Source organism: Salmo salar, chromosome ssa04, assembly GCF_905237065.1.
Source record: "Salmo salar chromosome ssa04, Ssal_v3.1, whole genome shotgun sequence".
Lineage (NCBI taxonomy): Eukaryota > Metazoa > Chordata > Actinopteri > Salmoniformes > Salmonidae > Salmo > Salmo salar.
In genome coordinates, this window is record NC_059445.1 from 63,621,205 (window position 1) to 63,638,532 (window position 17,328).

General features: G+C 40.8%; 1 protein-coding gene across 3 annotated transcripts in view; it reads left to right on the top strand.

The window, feature by feature from the left end:
• Positions 1–17,328, top strand: part of LOC106603642 (cell adhesion molecule 1) — a 547,319-nt gene that overhangs the window by 426,180 nt on the left and 103,811 nt on the right. For all 3 annotated transcript variants that reach the window (XM_014197549.2, XM_014197550.2, XM_014197551.2), the window contains exon 6: positions 7,056–7,214. In XM_014197549.2, coding sequence (XP_014053024.2) covers positions 7,056–7,214 — 159 coding nt within the window. The remainder of the gene's footprint in view (positions 1–7,055; positions 7,215–17,328) is intronic.

The following is a 17,328-nucleotide window of genomic DNA, read 5'->3' on the forward strand; positions in this document are numbered from 1 at the left end:
CTTCCCCCTTAGCCTTGAGCGCAACAGTAGCCCTTTGTTACACTTTCGTTACAAAAGAAATGTATTCCACTCCCAATTCAATGTGGGAACACGTAGTTACACAACACCAGCTTTTCATAGGAGCTTATTGGTTTTCAGTTATTCATATTTCAGGTGTACTCAATTCCACAAAAAGTACCAAATACCATTTTATATACAAGCCAGTTACATGAATGACTTGCGGTCTAAAGATGAAGACTGCTTTACAATAGGTTCCTACGGTCTTGTGTTGAAACATGGCTGTTTTTCTTCCCTATAGGAAAACATGATACACGCACACACACAATGTCTTTGAGCAGGTGCCGGATATTGTTCAGTAAACAATAAAATAAATTCTACACACTGCAATCTGTGCTTACATGTGGTTTATTGGTGACAATTGAGAACGTTTCAACCACTCAGGTCTTCATCAGGTGCCATACAATAGGTCCCTGAAGTCTTTAGTAAAGACCCACTTCCCAAAACAATAATTTAAAAAAAGGCTGTAAATATCAGTGGGATTTTAACGCCCTTGAGTCGATATCCGCGGCCTCGCAAAATTCAAATTAGCATAATAAAACAATCCCCATCAAAATCCGTCAGTTTAAATTTGAGATTTTTTTGCATGGGCTGTGTCTCAGTTCACTGCATCCGCCAATGTCGCCCTTCCGCATCTGCGGTGAAAGGTGGCAGAGCTACAGCGGTGTTTGTCAGACCATGAGACATCCCGAAAACGTATGTAGCGTCCAATCTGTTTGGCCCAAAAACTATTAAGACCCCTCTATAGAAGGATGAGACTCATGAACACGACCCCCACAAGCGTCACGTGTCTCGTCTGAAGTCAGAACAGCCCATCTGCCAACTTCTGTCTGTAGTGTCCGAACAATTTGGACTACACACTAATATGACCCCTCTATGGAAGGTTAGTCTCTCACAAACATGTACATTTAGGATGCCCACAAGCCTCACATGACTAGTCTGAAGGTAGCCAGGTAGTACAGTGCATTCGGAAAGTAATCAGACCACTTGACTTTTTCCACATTTTGTTGTGTTATAGCCTTATTGTAAAATTGATTAAATAGTTTTTTCCCCCTCATCATTCTAGACACAATACCCCATAATGATAAAAGCAAAATACCCCATAATGATAAAAAACTGAAATATATCAAATTTACATAAGTATTCAGATCCTTTACTCAGCAGTTACAGCCTCGAGTCTTCTTAGGTATGACGCTACAAGCTTGGCACACCTGTATTTGCGGAGTTTCTCCTATTTTTCTCTTCAGATCCTCTCAAGCTCTGTCAGGTTGGATGGGGAGCGTCGTTGCATAGCTATTTTCAGGTCTCTCCAGAGATGTTCGATCGTGTTCAAGTCGGGGCTCTCGCTGGCCCACTCAAGGACATTCAGAGACTTGTCCCTTAGCCACTCCTGCGTTGTCTTGGCTGTGTGCTTAGGGTCATTGTCCTTTGGAAGATGTACCTTCGCCCCAGTCTGAGGTCCTGAGCGCTCTGGAGCAGGTTTTCATCAAGGATCTCACTGTGCTTTGCTCCATTCATCTTTGCCTCGATCCTGACTAGTTTCCCAGTACCAGTCAAAAGTTTGGACAAACCTACTCATTTCAGGGTTTTTCTACATTGTAGAATAATAGTAAAGAGATCAAAACTATGAAATAACACACATGGAATCATGTAGTAACCCAAAAAGTGTTAAACAAATCAAAATATATTTGAGATTCTTCAAAGTAGCCACCCTTTGCATTGATGACAGCTTTGCACATTCTTGGCATTCTCTCAACCAGCTTCATGACGTAGTCACCTGGAATGCATTTAAATTAACAGGTGTGCCTTGTTAAAAGTTCATTTGTGGAATTTCTTTCCTTAACTTTTTGAGGCTAGTGGGACGCCAGTGAAAAATCAGAGCGCCAAATTCGAAAACAACAAAATGTCACAATTCAAATTTCTCAAACATACAACTATTTTACACCATTTTATAGATAAACATCTCCTTAACCTGTTGGGTCTAGGGGGCAGCATTTGCACGTCTGGATAAAAAAAATGTACCCGATTTAATCTGGTTACTAATCCTACCCAGTAACTAGAATATGCATATACTTATTATATATGGATAGAAAACACTCTAAAGTTTCCAAAACTGTTTGAATGGTGTCTGTGAGTATAACAGAACTCATTTGGCAGGCAAAACCCTGAGACATTTTCTGACAGGAAGTGGATACCTGATGTGTTGTATTGACTTTAAAGCTATCCCATTGAAAAACACAGGGGTTTAGGAATATTTTGGCACTTCCTATTGCTTCCACTAGATGTCACCAGCCTTTACAAAGTGTTTTGAGTCTTCTGGAGGGAGATCTGACCGAACAAGAGCCATGGAACGGTGATGTCCCATTAGACACCTGGCGCGCTACTTCATGTTGGGTACCCTCGTTCCAATACGTTATAAAAGGCTATGCATTCGTCCACCTTGAATATTATTCATGTTCTGGTTAAAAAGGCCCTAATGATTTATGCTATACAACGTTTGACATGTTTGAACGAACGGAAATATATTTTTTCCCCTCGTTCATGACGAGAAGTCCGGCTGGCTTACATCATGTGCTAACGAGACGGAGATTTTTGGACATAAATGATGAGCTTTTTTGAACAAAACTACATTCGTTATGGACCTGTGATACCTGGAAGTGACATCTGATGAAGAGAATCAAAGGTAATGGATTATTTACATAGTATTTTCGATTTTAGATCTCCCCAACATGACGTCTAGTCTGTATCGCAACGCGTATTTTTCTGGGCACAGTGCTCAGATTATTGCAAAGTGTGATTTCCCAGTAAGGTTATTTTTAAATCTGGCAAGTTGATTGCGTTCAAAAGATGTAAATCTATAATTCTTTAAATGACAATATAATATTTTAACAATGTTTTCTAATTTTAATTATTTAATTTCTGACGCTGACTTGACTGCCGGTTATTGGAGGGAAACGATTTCCTCAACATCAATGCCATAGTAAAACGCTGTTTTTGTATATAAATATGAACTTGATAGAACTAAAAATGCATGCATTGTCTAACATAATGTCCTAGGAGTGTCATCTGATGGAGATTGTAAAAGGTTAGTGTATCATTTTAGCTGGTTTTATGGTTTTGGTGACCCTGTCTTTGACTTGACAAAACATTACACACAACTCTTGTAAATGTACTGTCCTAACATACTCTAAATTTATGCTTTCGCCGTAAAACCTTTTTGAAATCGTAAAACGTGGTTAGATTAAGGAGATGTTTATCTTTCAAATGGTGTAACATAGTTGTATTTTTGAAAAATTTGAATTTTGACATTTATTTGGATTCAAATTTGCCGCTCTTGAAATGCACCTGCTGTTGATGGAGTGCACCACAGGTGGCACGCTAGCGTCCCACCTAGCCCCAAGAGGTTAATCCACCCACGTAGTCCGATTTCAAAAAGGCTTTACGGCGAAAGCATAAAGTTAGATTATGTTAGGACAGTACATAGACAAAACATTACACATAGCCATATTCAATGCAAGGACAAGCGTCACCAAAAGCAGAAAACCAGCTAAAATTATGCACTAACCTTTGACAATCTTCATCAGATGACACTCCTAGGACATTATGTTAGACAATACATGCATTTTTTGTTCTATCAAGTTTATATTTATATCCAAAACCCCCATTTTACATTAGCGCGTGACGTTCAGAAAATGTATTTCCCCCAAAACTGTCGGTGAATCAGCACAAATCTACAAAAATACTCGTCATAAACGTTGATAAAATATTAAACTGTTATTCAAAGAATTATAGATTTACATCTCCTGAATGCAACCGCATTGGCAGATTTCAAAATAACTTTACTGGGAAAGCACACTTTGCAATAATCTGAGTACTGCGCTCAGAAAAATACATCAGGCAATTACAGATAGCCGCCATTTTGGAGTCATATAAATGCATAAATAGCATTATAAATATTCACTTACCTTTAATAATCTTCATCAGAATGAACTTCCAGGAATCCCATGTCCACAATAAATGTTGTTTTGTTCGATAACTCTTTGTTCGATGTTGTTTGCGCGTTCAGTAAGCTACTCAAAATGTAGGACGCGCGAGGAAAATGTCACGACGGAAAGTCAAAAAAAGTTATATTTACGTTCGTTCAAACATGTCAAATGTTGTATAGCATCAATCTTTAGGGTCTTTTTCAATCAGAACTTCAGGAATATTCCAACTGCACGATTCCAGTGTCTTGAAAAACGTTTTGGAACACAGCTAACTCTCGTGTGAATGCGCGCAAATTAACTGATGCCCTTCCCTGGGTCTCCAACTTCCTTTGTTGGCTCTCTGTTCACCATAGAAGCCTCAAACAACTTTCTAAAGACTGTTGACATCTAGTGTTAGCCTTAGGAAGTGCAAAATGAACCCTAACTCACTGTGTGTTCGATTGGCAATGACTTGAAAAAACTACAGGAACCAGATTTTCATTTCCTGCTTGTATTTTTCTCAGGTTTTTGCCTGCCATATGAGTTCTGTTATACTCACAGACATCATGCAAACAGTTTTGGAAACTTTAGAGTGTTTTCTATCGAAATCTACTAATAATATGCAAATATTTGACTCTGGGCCCGAGTATTAGGCCATTTACTCTGGGCACGCTTTTCATCCGAAATCGAAAATACTGCCCCCTATACCTTGACAGGTTAATGAGTTTGAGCCAATCAGTTGTGTTGTGAGAAAGGTAGGGGTGGTATACAGAAGATAGCCCTATTTGGTAAAATACCTTGTCCATATTATGGCAAGAACAGCTCAAATAAGCAAAGAGAAACAACAGTCCACCAAAACACAAAAGCATGCAGTCGCAAAAATGCAAAAAAGCAATATGATGAAACTGGCTCTCATGAGGACCACCACAGGAAAGGAAGACCCAGAGTTACCTCTTCTGCAGAGGATAAGTTCATTAGAGTTACCAGCCTTAGAATTTGCCCAAATAAATGCTTCAGAGAGTTCAAGTAACAGGACACATCTCAACATCAACTGTTCAGAGGAGACTGTGAATCAGGCCTTCATGGTCGAATTGCTGCAAAGAAACCACTACTAAATGACATCAATAATAAGAATTTACTTACTTGGGCCAAGAAACATGAGCAATGGACATTAGACCGGTGGAAACCTGTAATTTGGGCTGATGAGTCCAAATTGGAGATTTTTGGTTCCAACTGCCGTGTCTTTGTGAGACGCAGAGTAGGTGAACGTTAGCTAGCTAACATACATTTTGTAAAAATAAACGTTCTATTAACCTGTTGTGGTATAGGGGGCAGCATTTTCACGGCCGGATAAAAAACGTACCCGATTTAATCTGGTTTCTACTCTTGCCCAGAAACGAGAATATGCATATAATTAGTAGATTTGGATAGAAAACACTCTAAAGTTTCAAAAACTGTTTGAATGGTGTCTGTGAGTATAACAGAACTCATATGGCAGGCCAAAACCTGAGAAGATTCCATACAGGAAGTGCCCTGTCTGACAATTTGTTGTCCTTCTGTTGCATCTCTATCGAAAATACAGCATCTGTGCTGTAACGTGACACTTTCTAAGGCTTCCATTGGCTCTCTAAAGCCGCCAGAAAGTGGAATGGGGTGTCTGCTGTCTCTGGGCATAGTACAGCAGCTCTGTTTGTGAGTGGTCAGCCTGAGGGCAGTGAGACTGAGATGCGCGTTCACAAGACTTCTCCATGTTTTTCTTTCTCTCTCTGAATGAATACAACGTTGCCCGGTTGGAATATTATCGCTATTTTACGAGAAAAGTAGCATAAAAATAGATTTTAAACAGCGTTTGACATGCTTCTAAGTACGGTAATGGAATATTTTGAATTTTTTTGTCACGAAATGCGCTCGCGCGTTACCCTTCGGAGAGTGACCTGAACGCACAAACAAAACGGCGGTATTTGGATATAACTATGGTTTATTTGGAACCAAAACAACATGTGTTGTTGAAGTAGAAGTCCTGGGAGTGCATTCTGACGAAGAACAGCAAAGGTAATCACATTTTTCTAATAGTAATTCTGAGTTTAAGTTGTCCCAAACTTGGTGGGTGTCAAATTAGCTAGCCGTGATGGCCGAGCTATGTACTCAGAATATTGCAAAATGTGCTTTCGCCGTAAAGCTATTTTAAAATCGGACATAGTGATTTCATAAAGGAGTTCTGTATCTATAATTCTTTAAATAATTGTTATGTATTTTGTCAACGTTCATCGTGGGTATGCTAGTTCTGAACATCACATGCTAATGTAAAAAGCTGTTTTTTTATATAAATATGAACTTGATTGAACAAAACATGCATGTATTGTATAACATAATGTCCTAGGAGTGTCATCTGATGAAGATCATCAAATATTAGTGCTGCATTTAGCTGTGTTTTGGGTATTTGTGATGCATGCTAGTTGCTTGGAAATGGCTGTGTGGTTTTTTGTGTCTATGTACTCTCCTAACATAATCTAATGTTTTGTTTTCGCTGTAAAGCCTTTTTGAAATCGGACAACGTGGTTCGATTCAGGAGAAGTGTATCTATAAAATTGTGTAAAATAGTCCTATGTTTGAGAACTTTGAATTATGACATTTTGTGGTTTTAAATTTGGCGCTCTGATTTGTCACTGGCTGTTGAATAGTGTGGGACGATTTCGTTCCACCTCCCCTAGAGAGGTTAACCCCCAGAGTCGATATGTGACCCCAAGGAAATCAAATTAGCATAATACAAAAATTACCATCAAAATCCGTCAGTTTATGCTAGAGATAACAACCTGGAATCGAACCCGGGTCTGTAGTGACACCTTTAGCACTGTGATGCCTTAGACCACTGCGCCACTCGGGAGGCGAAATGATCATGTTTTATTATTTCCCCCCGATTATTTAGTCCCACGGCTGAATCTAGTTGATGATTCCTGGCTTAGTAGAACCCCCCCCAACCCCCCCCAGAACCTTGAGGGTTTTAAACGTGGCTGGTTTTGTCATCCCTCCCAGGCATATCCAAAGTGGAGGAGACATATGACCACATGTTTACAGTGACCAGCCAGCTGAGGTTCATCGTCACTAAGGAGGACGACGGCGTGCCCGTGGTGTGCATCGTGGACCATCCAGCCGTCAAAGACTTCCAAGCCCTGACGTACCTGGTGGTACATTGTGAGTATGAGCAAACACTCGAGAGAAATAATACTTCCAAGTGTCTTTGTCCACTAACAATGTCTTTCCTGAGGGACTCAAACCTAGAAAATAAGATTAAATGCCATCTTGTCTATTTTCACAGTAATGTGCCTCGCAAACTATATGCAAAATACTTATGGAGGGCAAGGGGCTGTACATGTGAGATACATGTATTCTACTGAGTGAGGGATATCGTTTAGATTTTGTTCTTCAAATGTTGACTTAACTTTAAGTCTATTCATAATTCTTTGCACACAAGTTTACCCCTTTTTCCTTGAATAAAGATCCCAGAGGCCTTTGTCCATACTCAGACAACAGACCAAGGCCTTTAGCCTGCATTTGAGCTGTCTCTGCATCAGGAGCTAAAATACACCATTTTTATATTTGCCCTATGTTTAATATGCAGAAGTGGTATTATGATACAATGGGTAAGGCCCTGAAGTGCTTGACTTGGCCTTTTGGCTGAAGACCTAGGCTTCAGATCCCATTATCTATGCAAAAGGGTAAGAATATTTTCTCCAAAACGTTGCCTTTCCTTTCAAACCTTGACATATGGCTCATTGGTTGTGTGTTGCTGTAGCATGGTTAACCTAAGCCGTGCTTGTAGTCACTTTCGGAGCTTTGTCCGTTCTGTAAAAAGCTTCAGTCCAGGAATTAAAAAAGGATGCTCCATCTGACCTTTCCAAATCTGCCTAGACATGACATTTAGTCACTCTCCCATGACAGTAGCAGATAGGGCTCGAGGTTGGTTGGGCTTCCCCTCCAATTGGTTGAGCAGAGCCTGGTTAGGCTGCCCCTCCAATTGGTTGAGCAGAGCCTGGTTAGGCTGCCTATCCAATTGCTTTTTTCACATTGTGCCAATACGTTTAGACATGTCCACAGTTTCACATGGACCCCCAATATGGCAGCAATTGACCCTTCGCTAAACCTGCCTCCTTGGTTGCAACCTATTATGTATGTATATATGTTTATTATTCTTTCTTTTTTTTACCTTTATTTATCTAGGCAAGTCAGTTAAGACTGTCATTGTAAATTCTTATTTACATTGACAGCCTAGGAACAGTGGGTTAACTGCCTTGTTCAGGGGCAGAACAATAGATTTTTACCTTGTCAGCTTAGGGATTCGATCATGCAACCTTTCAGTTACTAGTCCAACGCTCTAACCACTAGGCTACCTGCCACCCCATATAAACCCTGGATTGCCGATGCTATGTATTGGACATTGAGAGGCTTTAAAGCCACCGGTCGGCCATATTGGCACAGTCCTCCATCCAGTTGGAGCAGTCCTCGATAGGGATTCATGGAATTCTGCAGTTTCAAGGACAATATACATGTATTTAAGTATGTTTTGTTTTTGTAGTGGGAACAGTATCCTTAATACTTTTAATGTTTTAATATATTTTTGTCATTTTTATGTTTAGCTCACATCATATATTTTAAATGTATGCATTAAGGCATCTGTAATAGAATAAATGTGTCAAAAACTAATGCAGACATTAATAAATGCATTTCAATAGCTTCCAAAATCATTTTTATAATGAAAGAGTACCACCAAGATTGCTGCGCGGTGGCTTCAATACAGCACCCCCTGTCAGTCATCCAGGGTTTATATACATCATTGGTTGCAACCTCAGACAACATTTTCCCAGGAAGCTTAATTCCTCCTTCTAACCACTGGCGAAATTCCCTCAATGATTTTTTAATACACATTCAAATTAACTCAGGATATTCTTGGGGTATGTGGTGGACTGTCATTACAATTAATTACTTCACGGGAACCTGGTAAAATGAAGGTTGTAGTGTGGCTAGTTATACTGGATGGCTCTAAATGCACTGTCAGCATGCAGCTTAAGTTACTAACCACTTTTGGAGCTAACTAGCTTTCACATCATATCCTGATGTCGATGAGTTGTATTCATAACATAGCTAACTTAGCAAGCCCTAACATACATTTCGAAAAATTAAACAAGTTATATCAACCCCCTTGGTCAATGTATGCAGCCCCAAGGAAATCTAATTAGCATCTCTAGTTTAAGCTAGAGATATCCGGGTTTTTTGCATTGGCTCAACCGGCCGCATCCTCTGTGGCAGAGCTACAGCGGTGTTTGTCAGACCATGAGATATCCCGAAAATTGGTATTTTCACAAACTTCTGTAGCGCCCGAACCGTGGCCTACAAATTATTATGACCCCTCTATGGAAAGATGAGACTCTCATGAACATGACCCCCACAAGTGTCACGTGACTCATCTGAAGTCGGAACAGCTGATCTGCCAATTTCTGTCTGTAGTGTTCGAAGAGTTTGGGCTACACGCTAATATGACACCTCTATAGAAAGGTGAGTCTCTCACGAACATGTCGGTTGTTGCCCACAAGTTTCACAAGACTAGTCTGAAGGTAAGGGCCTCCTGAGTGGCACAGCGGTCTAAGGCACTGCATTGCAGTGCTAGAGGCGTCAATACAGACCCGGGTTCGATCCCAGGCTGTGACGCAGCTGGCCGCAACCAGGAGACCCATGAGGCGGCGTACAATTGGCCCAGCGTCGTCCGGGATAGGGGAGGGTTTGACGGACCGGGATGTCCTTGTCCCATTGCACTCTAGCGACTCCATGTGGCGGGCCGGGCACATGCACGCTGACTTTGGTCGCCAGCTGTACTGTGTTTCCTCCAAAACATTGGTGCGGCTGGCTTCTGGGTTAAGCGAGCAGTGTGTCAAGAAGCAGTGTGGCTTGGCAGGGTCGTGTTTCGGAGGACGCATGGCTCTCAACCTTTGCCTATCCTGTGTCCGTACAGGAGTTGCAGCGAAGGGAGAAAAACAGGTAAAAAGTAAAAAAATTCAAAACATACAAAAATATAATATATAGTCTAGGTAGCCAGGCACTAGTTTAAAACATGCATGGAAGTATACTGAGTATACAAAGCATTAGGAACACCTTCCTAATATTGAGTTGCATCCCCTTTTGCCCTCAGAACAGCCTCAATTTATTGTGGCTTGGACCCTACAAGGTATCGAAAGCGTTCCATGTGACTCCAATGCTTCCCACAGTTGTGTCAAGTGAGCTGAATGTCCTTTCGGTGGTCATGTGTGTATTCTTGATACACACGTGAAACTGTTGATAATGAAATCCCAAGCAGCTTTGCAGTTCTTGACACGCTCAAACCAGTGCGCCTGGCACCTACTACCATACCCTGTTCAAAGGCACTTAAATATTTGGTCTTGCCAATTCACCCTCTGAATGGCACACTGAATGGCACAATCCATGTCTCAATTGTCTCAAGGCTTAAAAATCCTTCTTTAACCTGTCTCCTTCCCTTCATCTACACTGATTGAGTGTCATCAATAAGTGATCATAGCTTTCACCTGGATTCACCTGGTCAGTCTATGTCATGGTTCCTAATGTTTTGTATACTCAGTTTCTATGGAAATAGTTAAAAATGTTTTAAATTGATATATAGTTTCCTGATCTTTCTTATACAATACATTCGGAAAGTATTCAGACCCCTTGATTTTTTCCCACGTTTTGTTACGTTACCGCCTTATTCTAAAATGGATTAAAAAATAAAATCCTCAATCTACACATAATACCCCATTATGAAATAGTGAAAACAGGTTTTTTGCACACAAAAAAAAACAAAACTTATTTACATAAGTATTCATACCCTTTGCTACAAGACTCGAAATTGAGCTCAGGTGCATCCTGTTTCGATTGAACATCCTTGAGATGTTTCTACAACTTGATTGGAGTCCACCTGTGGTAAATTCAATTGATTGGACATGATTTGGAAAGGCACACACCTGTCTATATATGGTCCCACAGTTGACAGTGCATGTCAGAGCAAAAACCAAGCCATCAGGTCGAAGGAATTGTCCGTAGAGCTCCGAGACAGGATTGTGTCGAGGCACAGATCTGGGGAGGGGTACCAAAACATTTCTGCATCATTGAAGGTCCCCAAGAACACAGTGGCCTCCATTCTTAAATGGAAGAGGTTTGCACAGCTATTTTCAGGTCTCTCCAGAGATATTCAATCAAGTTCAAGTCTGGGCTCCGGCTGAGCCACTCAAGGACATTCAGAGACTTGTCCCGATAAACTCTGGAGTGACCATCGGGTTCTTAGTTAACTCCCTGACCAAGGTCCCCAAGAACACAGTGTCCTCCATCATTCTTAAATGGAAGAAGTTTGGAACCACCAAGACTCTTCCAAGAGCTAGCCGCATGGCCAAACTGAGCAATCGGGGAAGAAGGGCCTTTGTCAGAGAGGTGACTAAGAACCCAATGGTCACTCTGTCAGAGCTCCAGAGTTCCTCTGTGGAGATGGGAGAACCTTCCAGGACCATCATCTCTGCAGCACTCTACCAGATGGAAGCCACTCTTCAGTAAAAGTCAAATGACAGCCCGCTTGGAGTTTGCCAAAAGGTACCCAAAGGACTCTCAGACCATGAGAAACAGATGATCTTTTCTGTTGTAACCAAGATTGAACTCTTTGGCCTGAATGCCAAGCTTCACGCCATGAGGAAAACTGGCACCATCCATACAGTGAAGCATGGTGGTGGCAGCATGCTGTTGGGATGTTTTTCAGCGGCAGAGACTGAGAGTCTAGTTTGGATCGAGGGATAGATGAACGGAGCAAAGTACATAGAGATTCTTGATGAAAACCTACTCCAGAGTGCTCAGGACCTCAGACTGGTGTGAAGATTCACCTTCCAACAGGACAATGACCCTAAGCACAAAGCCAAGACAACGCATGAGTGGCTTCTGGACAAGTCTCTGAATGCCCTTGAGTGGCCCAGCCAGAGCCCTGACTTGAACCCGATCGAACATCTCTGGAGGAACCTGGAAATAGCTGTCCCACTTGACAGAGTTTGAGAGGATCTGCAGAGAACAATGGGAGAAACTCCCCAAATAAAGGTGTGCCAAGCTTGTAGTGTCATACCCAAGAAGACTCAAGGCTGTAATCGCTGCCAAAGGTGCTTCAACAAAATACTGAGTAAGGGGTCTGAATACTTATGTAAATGTGATATTTCACTTTTTTTGCTTTGTCAGTATGGGGTATTGTGTGTAGATTGATGAGAATTATTATTTTTTTAATACATTTTAGAATAAGGCTGTAACGTAACAAAATGTGGGAAAAGTCAAGGGGTCTGAATACTTTCCGAATGCACTGTATCGCTCAGATATAGGACAGAAACTTCCTTTGCATTTTTTTTGTGGGGGAACTACATGTATCTGTTTATCCAAATTCAAGGTTTCATCAAATAATTTGGTAATATTTTTTTATACGTTACGGAGTCCTAAAATTCTAAATAAAATATCTAAATGATCCTTTGTATGACCTTCTTAAAACAATTCCATACGTTAGCTTATAGGGCTTAGCGAAGGGTCAGTTGGATTTGACATTTTAGCAAATACTACAAAATAATGTGATAATGAACTATCAATCTTGAAATTCTTCTCCAAGGTGAGCCAGCCAACAGACCAAATTATAACCTTTCTCATTCCACGGTCTGCCTCACATGCTCTCATCAGACACATCGCTTCTCCATGCCTCGCCATGCTGCCGGGGCAGGCAAAAGCAATCGATGTTAAAATCATTGAGTGCACAGGCTGTCCTAATAGACTTCATTCTGCCATAGGAAAAAAAAGAAAAAACATGTCCAGGGATATTAAATAAGCTCAGTAATAATATAGATGGCTGGCTGGGCAAGGCAAAGACATTTTCCCTACTGCGCTATTGCTTCTTCCCCCCATGGGCAGATGGAGGGCCGAGGCTTAAGAGCTGCTGGGGGACACTAATAATAAAGCTAAGCAAATAATTCTGTTAGCATAATGATAATGGCCGTCTCCCTCGTACGATACAGCTGCTCTTAATTTCCCCAAGTGGCAATATCAGGAAGTCACCGGAATGTTTAGTGTTTGTGTCTAAGGAGTCTAAGACAGTATGACTCTGAGACAGACGATGGTATTGTAGCTATCAAAACACTAAACCTCTAGTTTTATGATAGCATTTTCAAGATGACAATGACAGGAGATACTACACTGCAGTGGGAGGAAAATAAGGGATGTACTGTCTTTTGTCAGTACCGACCCTCTGCACTCCATGTAACGGTTTAATTTTAATCCAGCAACCACATGTTCTGGGCAAAGTGGTTACAATAACCTTTGGGATAGTGCAGTTGAGAAACTAACACAGCCCAACCCTGAAACAAAGTTCTCACTCGTAAAAACGGTACATGCCCGTCCAACCAACGTGGCGCCACGCCCAGCCCTGTCCATCACTCAGACAGAGCAACACAGCTTCTGCCAGGTCTGTAATTTGGACGATGGACGGCCTACAGATTGCTGTGTGTTGACCGGAAAGGTCGTACAGCGGAGCGGCTGGGGTGAGCTACGCTGTTGACATATTTAGTGATCTTCAAAGTTTAGGTTGAGAATGAAAGGAGACAGGGCATTTACCATTAGGGGCTCCTAGACTTTGCAGTGGTCTGCCAGAGGAGATCAGGCTAGCTGATTCAGTGCCTTTTTTTATATCCCTGCTAAAGACACACACTACCGTTCAAAAGTTTATGTTTCTTAGAAATGTCCTTGTTTTTGAAAGAAAAGCAAATTTTTTTGTCCATTAAAATAACATCAAATTTATCAGAAATACAGTGTAGACATTCTTAGTGTTGTAAATGACTATTGTAGCTGGAAACGGCAAATTCTTTTATGGAATATCTACAGTTGAAGTCATAAGTTTACATACACTTAGGTTGGAGTCATTAAAACTCGTTTTTCAACCACTCCACAAATTTCTTGTTAACAAACTCAAGTTTTGGGAAGTCGGTTAGGACATCTACTTTGTGCATGACACAAGTAATTTTTCCAACAATTGTTTACAGACAGATTATTTCACTTATAACTCACTGTATCACAATTCCAGTGAGTCTCTTTGCTTGACATCATTGGAAAATCAAATGAAATCAGCCAAGACCTCAGAAAAGAATTGTAGACCTCCACAAGTCTGGTTCATCCTTGGGAGCAATTTCCTAACGCCTGAAGGTACCACGTTCATCTGTACAAACAATAGTACTCAAGTGTAAACACCATGGGACCACGCAGCCATCATACCGCTCAGGAAGGAGACGCGTTCTGTCTCCTAGAGATGAGCGTACTTTGGTGCGAAAAGTGCAAATCAATTCCAGAACAGCAGCAAAGGACCTTGTGATGATACTGGAGGAAACCGGTACAAAAGTATCTATATCCACAGTAAAAACGAGTCCTATATCGACATAACCTGAAAGGCCGCTCAGCAAAGAAGAAGCCACTGCTCCAAAACTGCCATAAAAAAAGCCAGACTACGGTTTGCAACTGCACATGGGGACAAAGATCATACTTTTTGGAGAAATGTCCTCTGGTCTGATGAAACAAAAATAGAACTGTTTGGCCGTAATGACCATCGTTATGTTTGGAGGAAAAGGGGGAGGCTTACAAGCCGAAGAACACCATCTCAACCGTGAAGCACAGGGGTGGCAGCATCATGTTGTGGGGGTGCTTTGCTGCAGGAGGGACTGGTGCACTTCACAAAATAGATGGCATCATGAGGAAGGAAATTTATGTCGATATATTGAAGCGACATCTCAAGACATCAGTCAGGAAGTTAAAGCTTGGTCGCAAATGGGTCTTCCAAATGAACAATGACCCCAAGTATACTTCCAAAGTTGTGGCAAAATGGCTTAAGGACAACAAAGTAAAGGTATTGGAGTGGCCATCACAAAGCCCTGACCTCAATCCTATAGAAAATAAAGTGGTGATCCTAACTGACCTAAGACAGGGAATTTTTACTAGGATTAAATGTCAAGAATTGTGAAAAACTGAGTTTAAATGTATTTGGCCAAGGTGTATGTACATTTCAGACTTCAACTGTACTTAGGCGTACAGAGGCCCATTATCAGCAGCCATCACTCCTGTGTTCCAATGGCACGTTGTGTTAGCTAATCCAATATTTTAAAAGGCTAATTGATCATTAGAAAACCCTTTTGCAATTATGTTAGTGCAGCTAAAAATTGTTGTGCTGATTATAGAAGCAATAAAACTGTCAGTCTTTAGACTAGTTGAGTATCTGGAGCATCAGCATTTCTGGGTTCCATTACAGGCTCAAAATCGCCAGAAACAAAGACTTTCTTCTGAAACTCGTCAGTCTATTCTTGTTCTGAGAAATGAAGGCTATTCCATGCGAGAAATTTCCAAGAAACTGAAGAGCTCGTACAACGATGTGTACTACTCCTTTCACAGAACTGTCTCTCACCAGAATTGAAAGGAGTGGGAGGCCCCGGTGCACAACTGAGAAAGAGGACAAGTACTCTAGAGTGTCTAGTTTGAGAAATAGACGCCTCACAAGTCCTCAACTGGCAGCTTCAGTAAATAGTACCCGCAAAACACCAGTCTCAACGTCAACAGTGATGAGGCGACTCCGGGATGCTGGCCTTCCAGGCAGAGTTGCAAAGAAAAAGCCATATCTCAGACTGGCCAATAAATATAAATGATTAAGATGGGCAAAAGAACACAGACACTGGACAGAGGAACTCTGCCTAGAATGCCAGTATCCCGATGCATCCCGAATCTCTGTTTGAGTATTGGTTAGACTAAAATCATGGTGTAGAAATGTTATGCTCTTAGTGTAATTGAACCCTGTTCTCTCGTGTGCCCGTGCACAACACGGGGATTCGTTAGCAAAATGTTAGCTAAATAGCCCAGTACTGTGTAGCCTACTCCCGACCATCACATTGTTCAGCGCCATATTTCTGTTCCATCCTAACGGAAACTCAGAGGGTTTTTCGTTTTTCTTGGAATATTAACACCATAATGTTAATCAAATTTATCCCAACTCTAAAAGTAATTGGAAAGGTAGATACACATTATTTGTGACATTGTGGTTACATAAAGAATGTAAGCAAGATGCTGTGTTTTTATTTACAGTATTGATGGACAGCTCGTGGCATTTTGAAAACATGTTTTCAAAACACTTGTAGCCCGATTTCCAGGACAATAGACTCTTTATAGCCCTGCTACTGTAGGTGTGAACATCCCTCTACCTGCAATGTATTTGATGCTTAAGTACTCCGAAGTGTTACATTTCTAACTCAAAACAGCGGTACAGTATTTCTTCATCAACATCTTTATGCTTTCGTTAATAACTAGAAAAAAGACATTCAAAATGCAGATAGTTATTTAAACTACATTTTAGTTGCACTTCCACCTTGCTCCACGACCATGGGTAAAACCTTGCTGAGATGATCAATGTATTTGTTGCATTGTAGTATCGTCAATTTCTCTAGCCAAAACGTTTTTATGGCCTCAAAAGTTTGGACACACCTACTCATTCCAGGGTTTTTTCTTTATTTTTACTATTTTCTACATTGTAGAATAATAGTGAATACATCACAACTATGAAATAACACATACGGAATCAGTTAAGAACAAATTCTTATTTACAAGGACAGCCTACTCCTTCCTCTCCGTCGGGGAATTGATCCCCGGTCTCCCACATGCCTTCAAAGCACGGGGATTCTTTAGCTTAACCTGTTGGGGATCGAGGGTAGCCTTAATCCCCCAGTTGGGATTGCTAGCAAGGCTGGAAATTCAAAACATCAAAAATCGAATAATTTAAATTTCTCAAACAATCAACTATTTTACACCATTTAAAAGATAAACATCTCCTTAATCTAACCACATTGTTCGATTTTCAAATAGGCTTTACGGCGAAAGCATAAAGTTAGATTATGTTTGGACAGTACATAGCCAAAAAAGTACAAACATCCATTTTCAATTCAAGGACAGGCGTCACCAAAAGCAGAAAAACAGCTAAAATTATGCACTAACCTTTGACAATCTTCATCAGATGACACTCCTAGGACATTATGTTATACAATACATGCATTTTTGTTCCATCAAGTTCATATTTATATCCAAAAACAGCATTTTACAGTGGCAGAATTTTTTTTCCCTCAAATGCTTCCGGTGGATCAGCGTTACAATTTACAAAATTACTATTCGAAAACATTGGTAAATTATAATATTGTCATTCAAAGAATTATAGATTAACATCTCGTAAATGCTA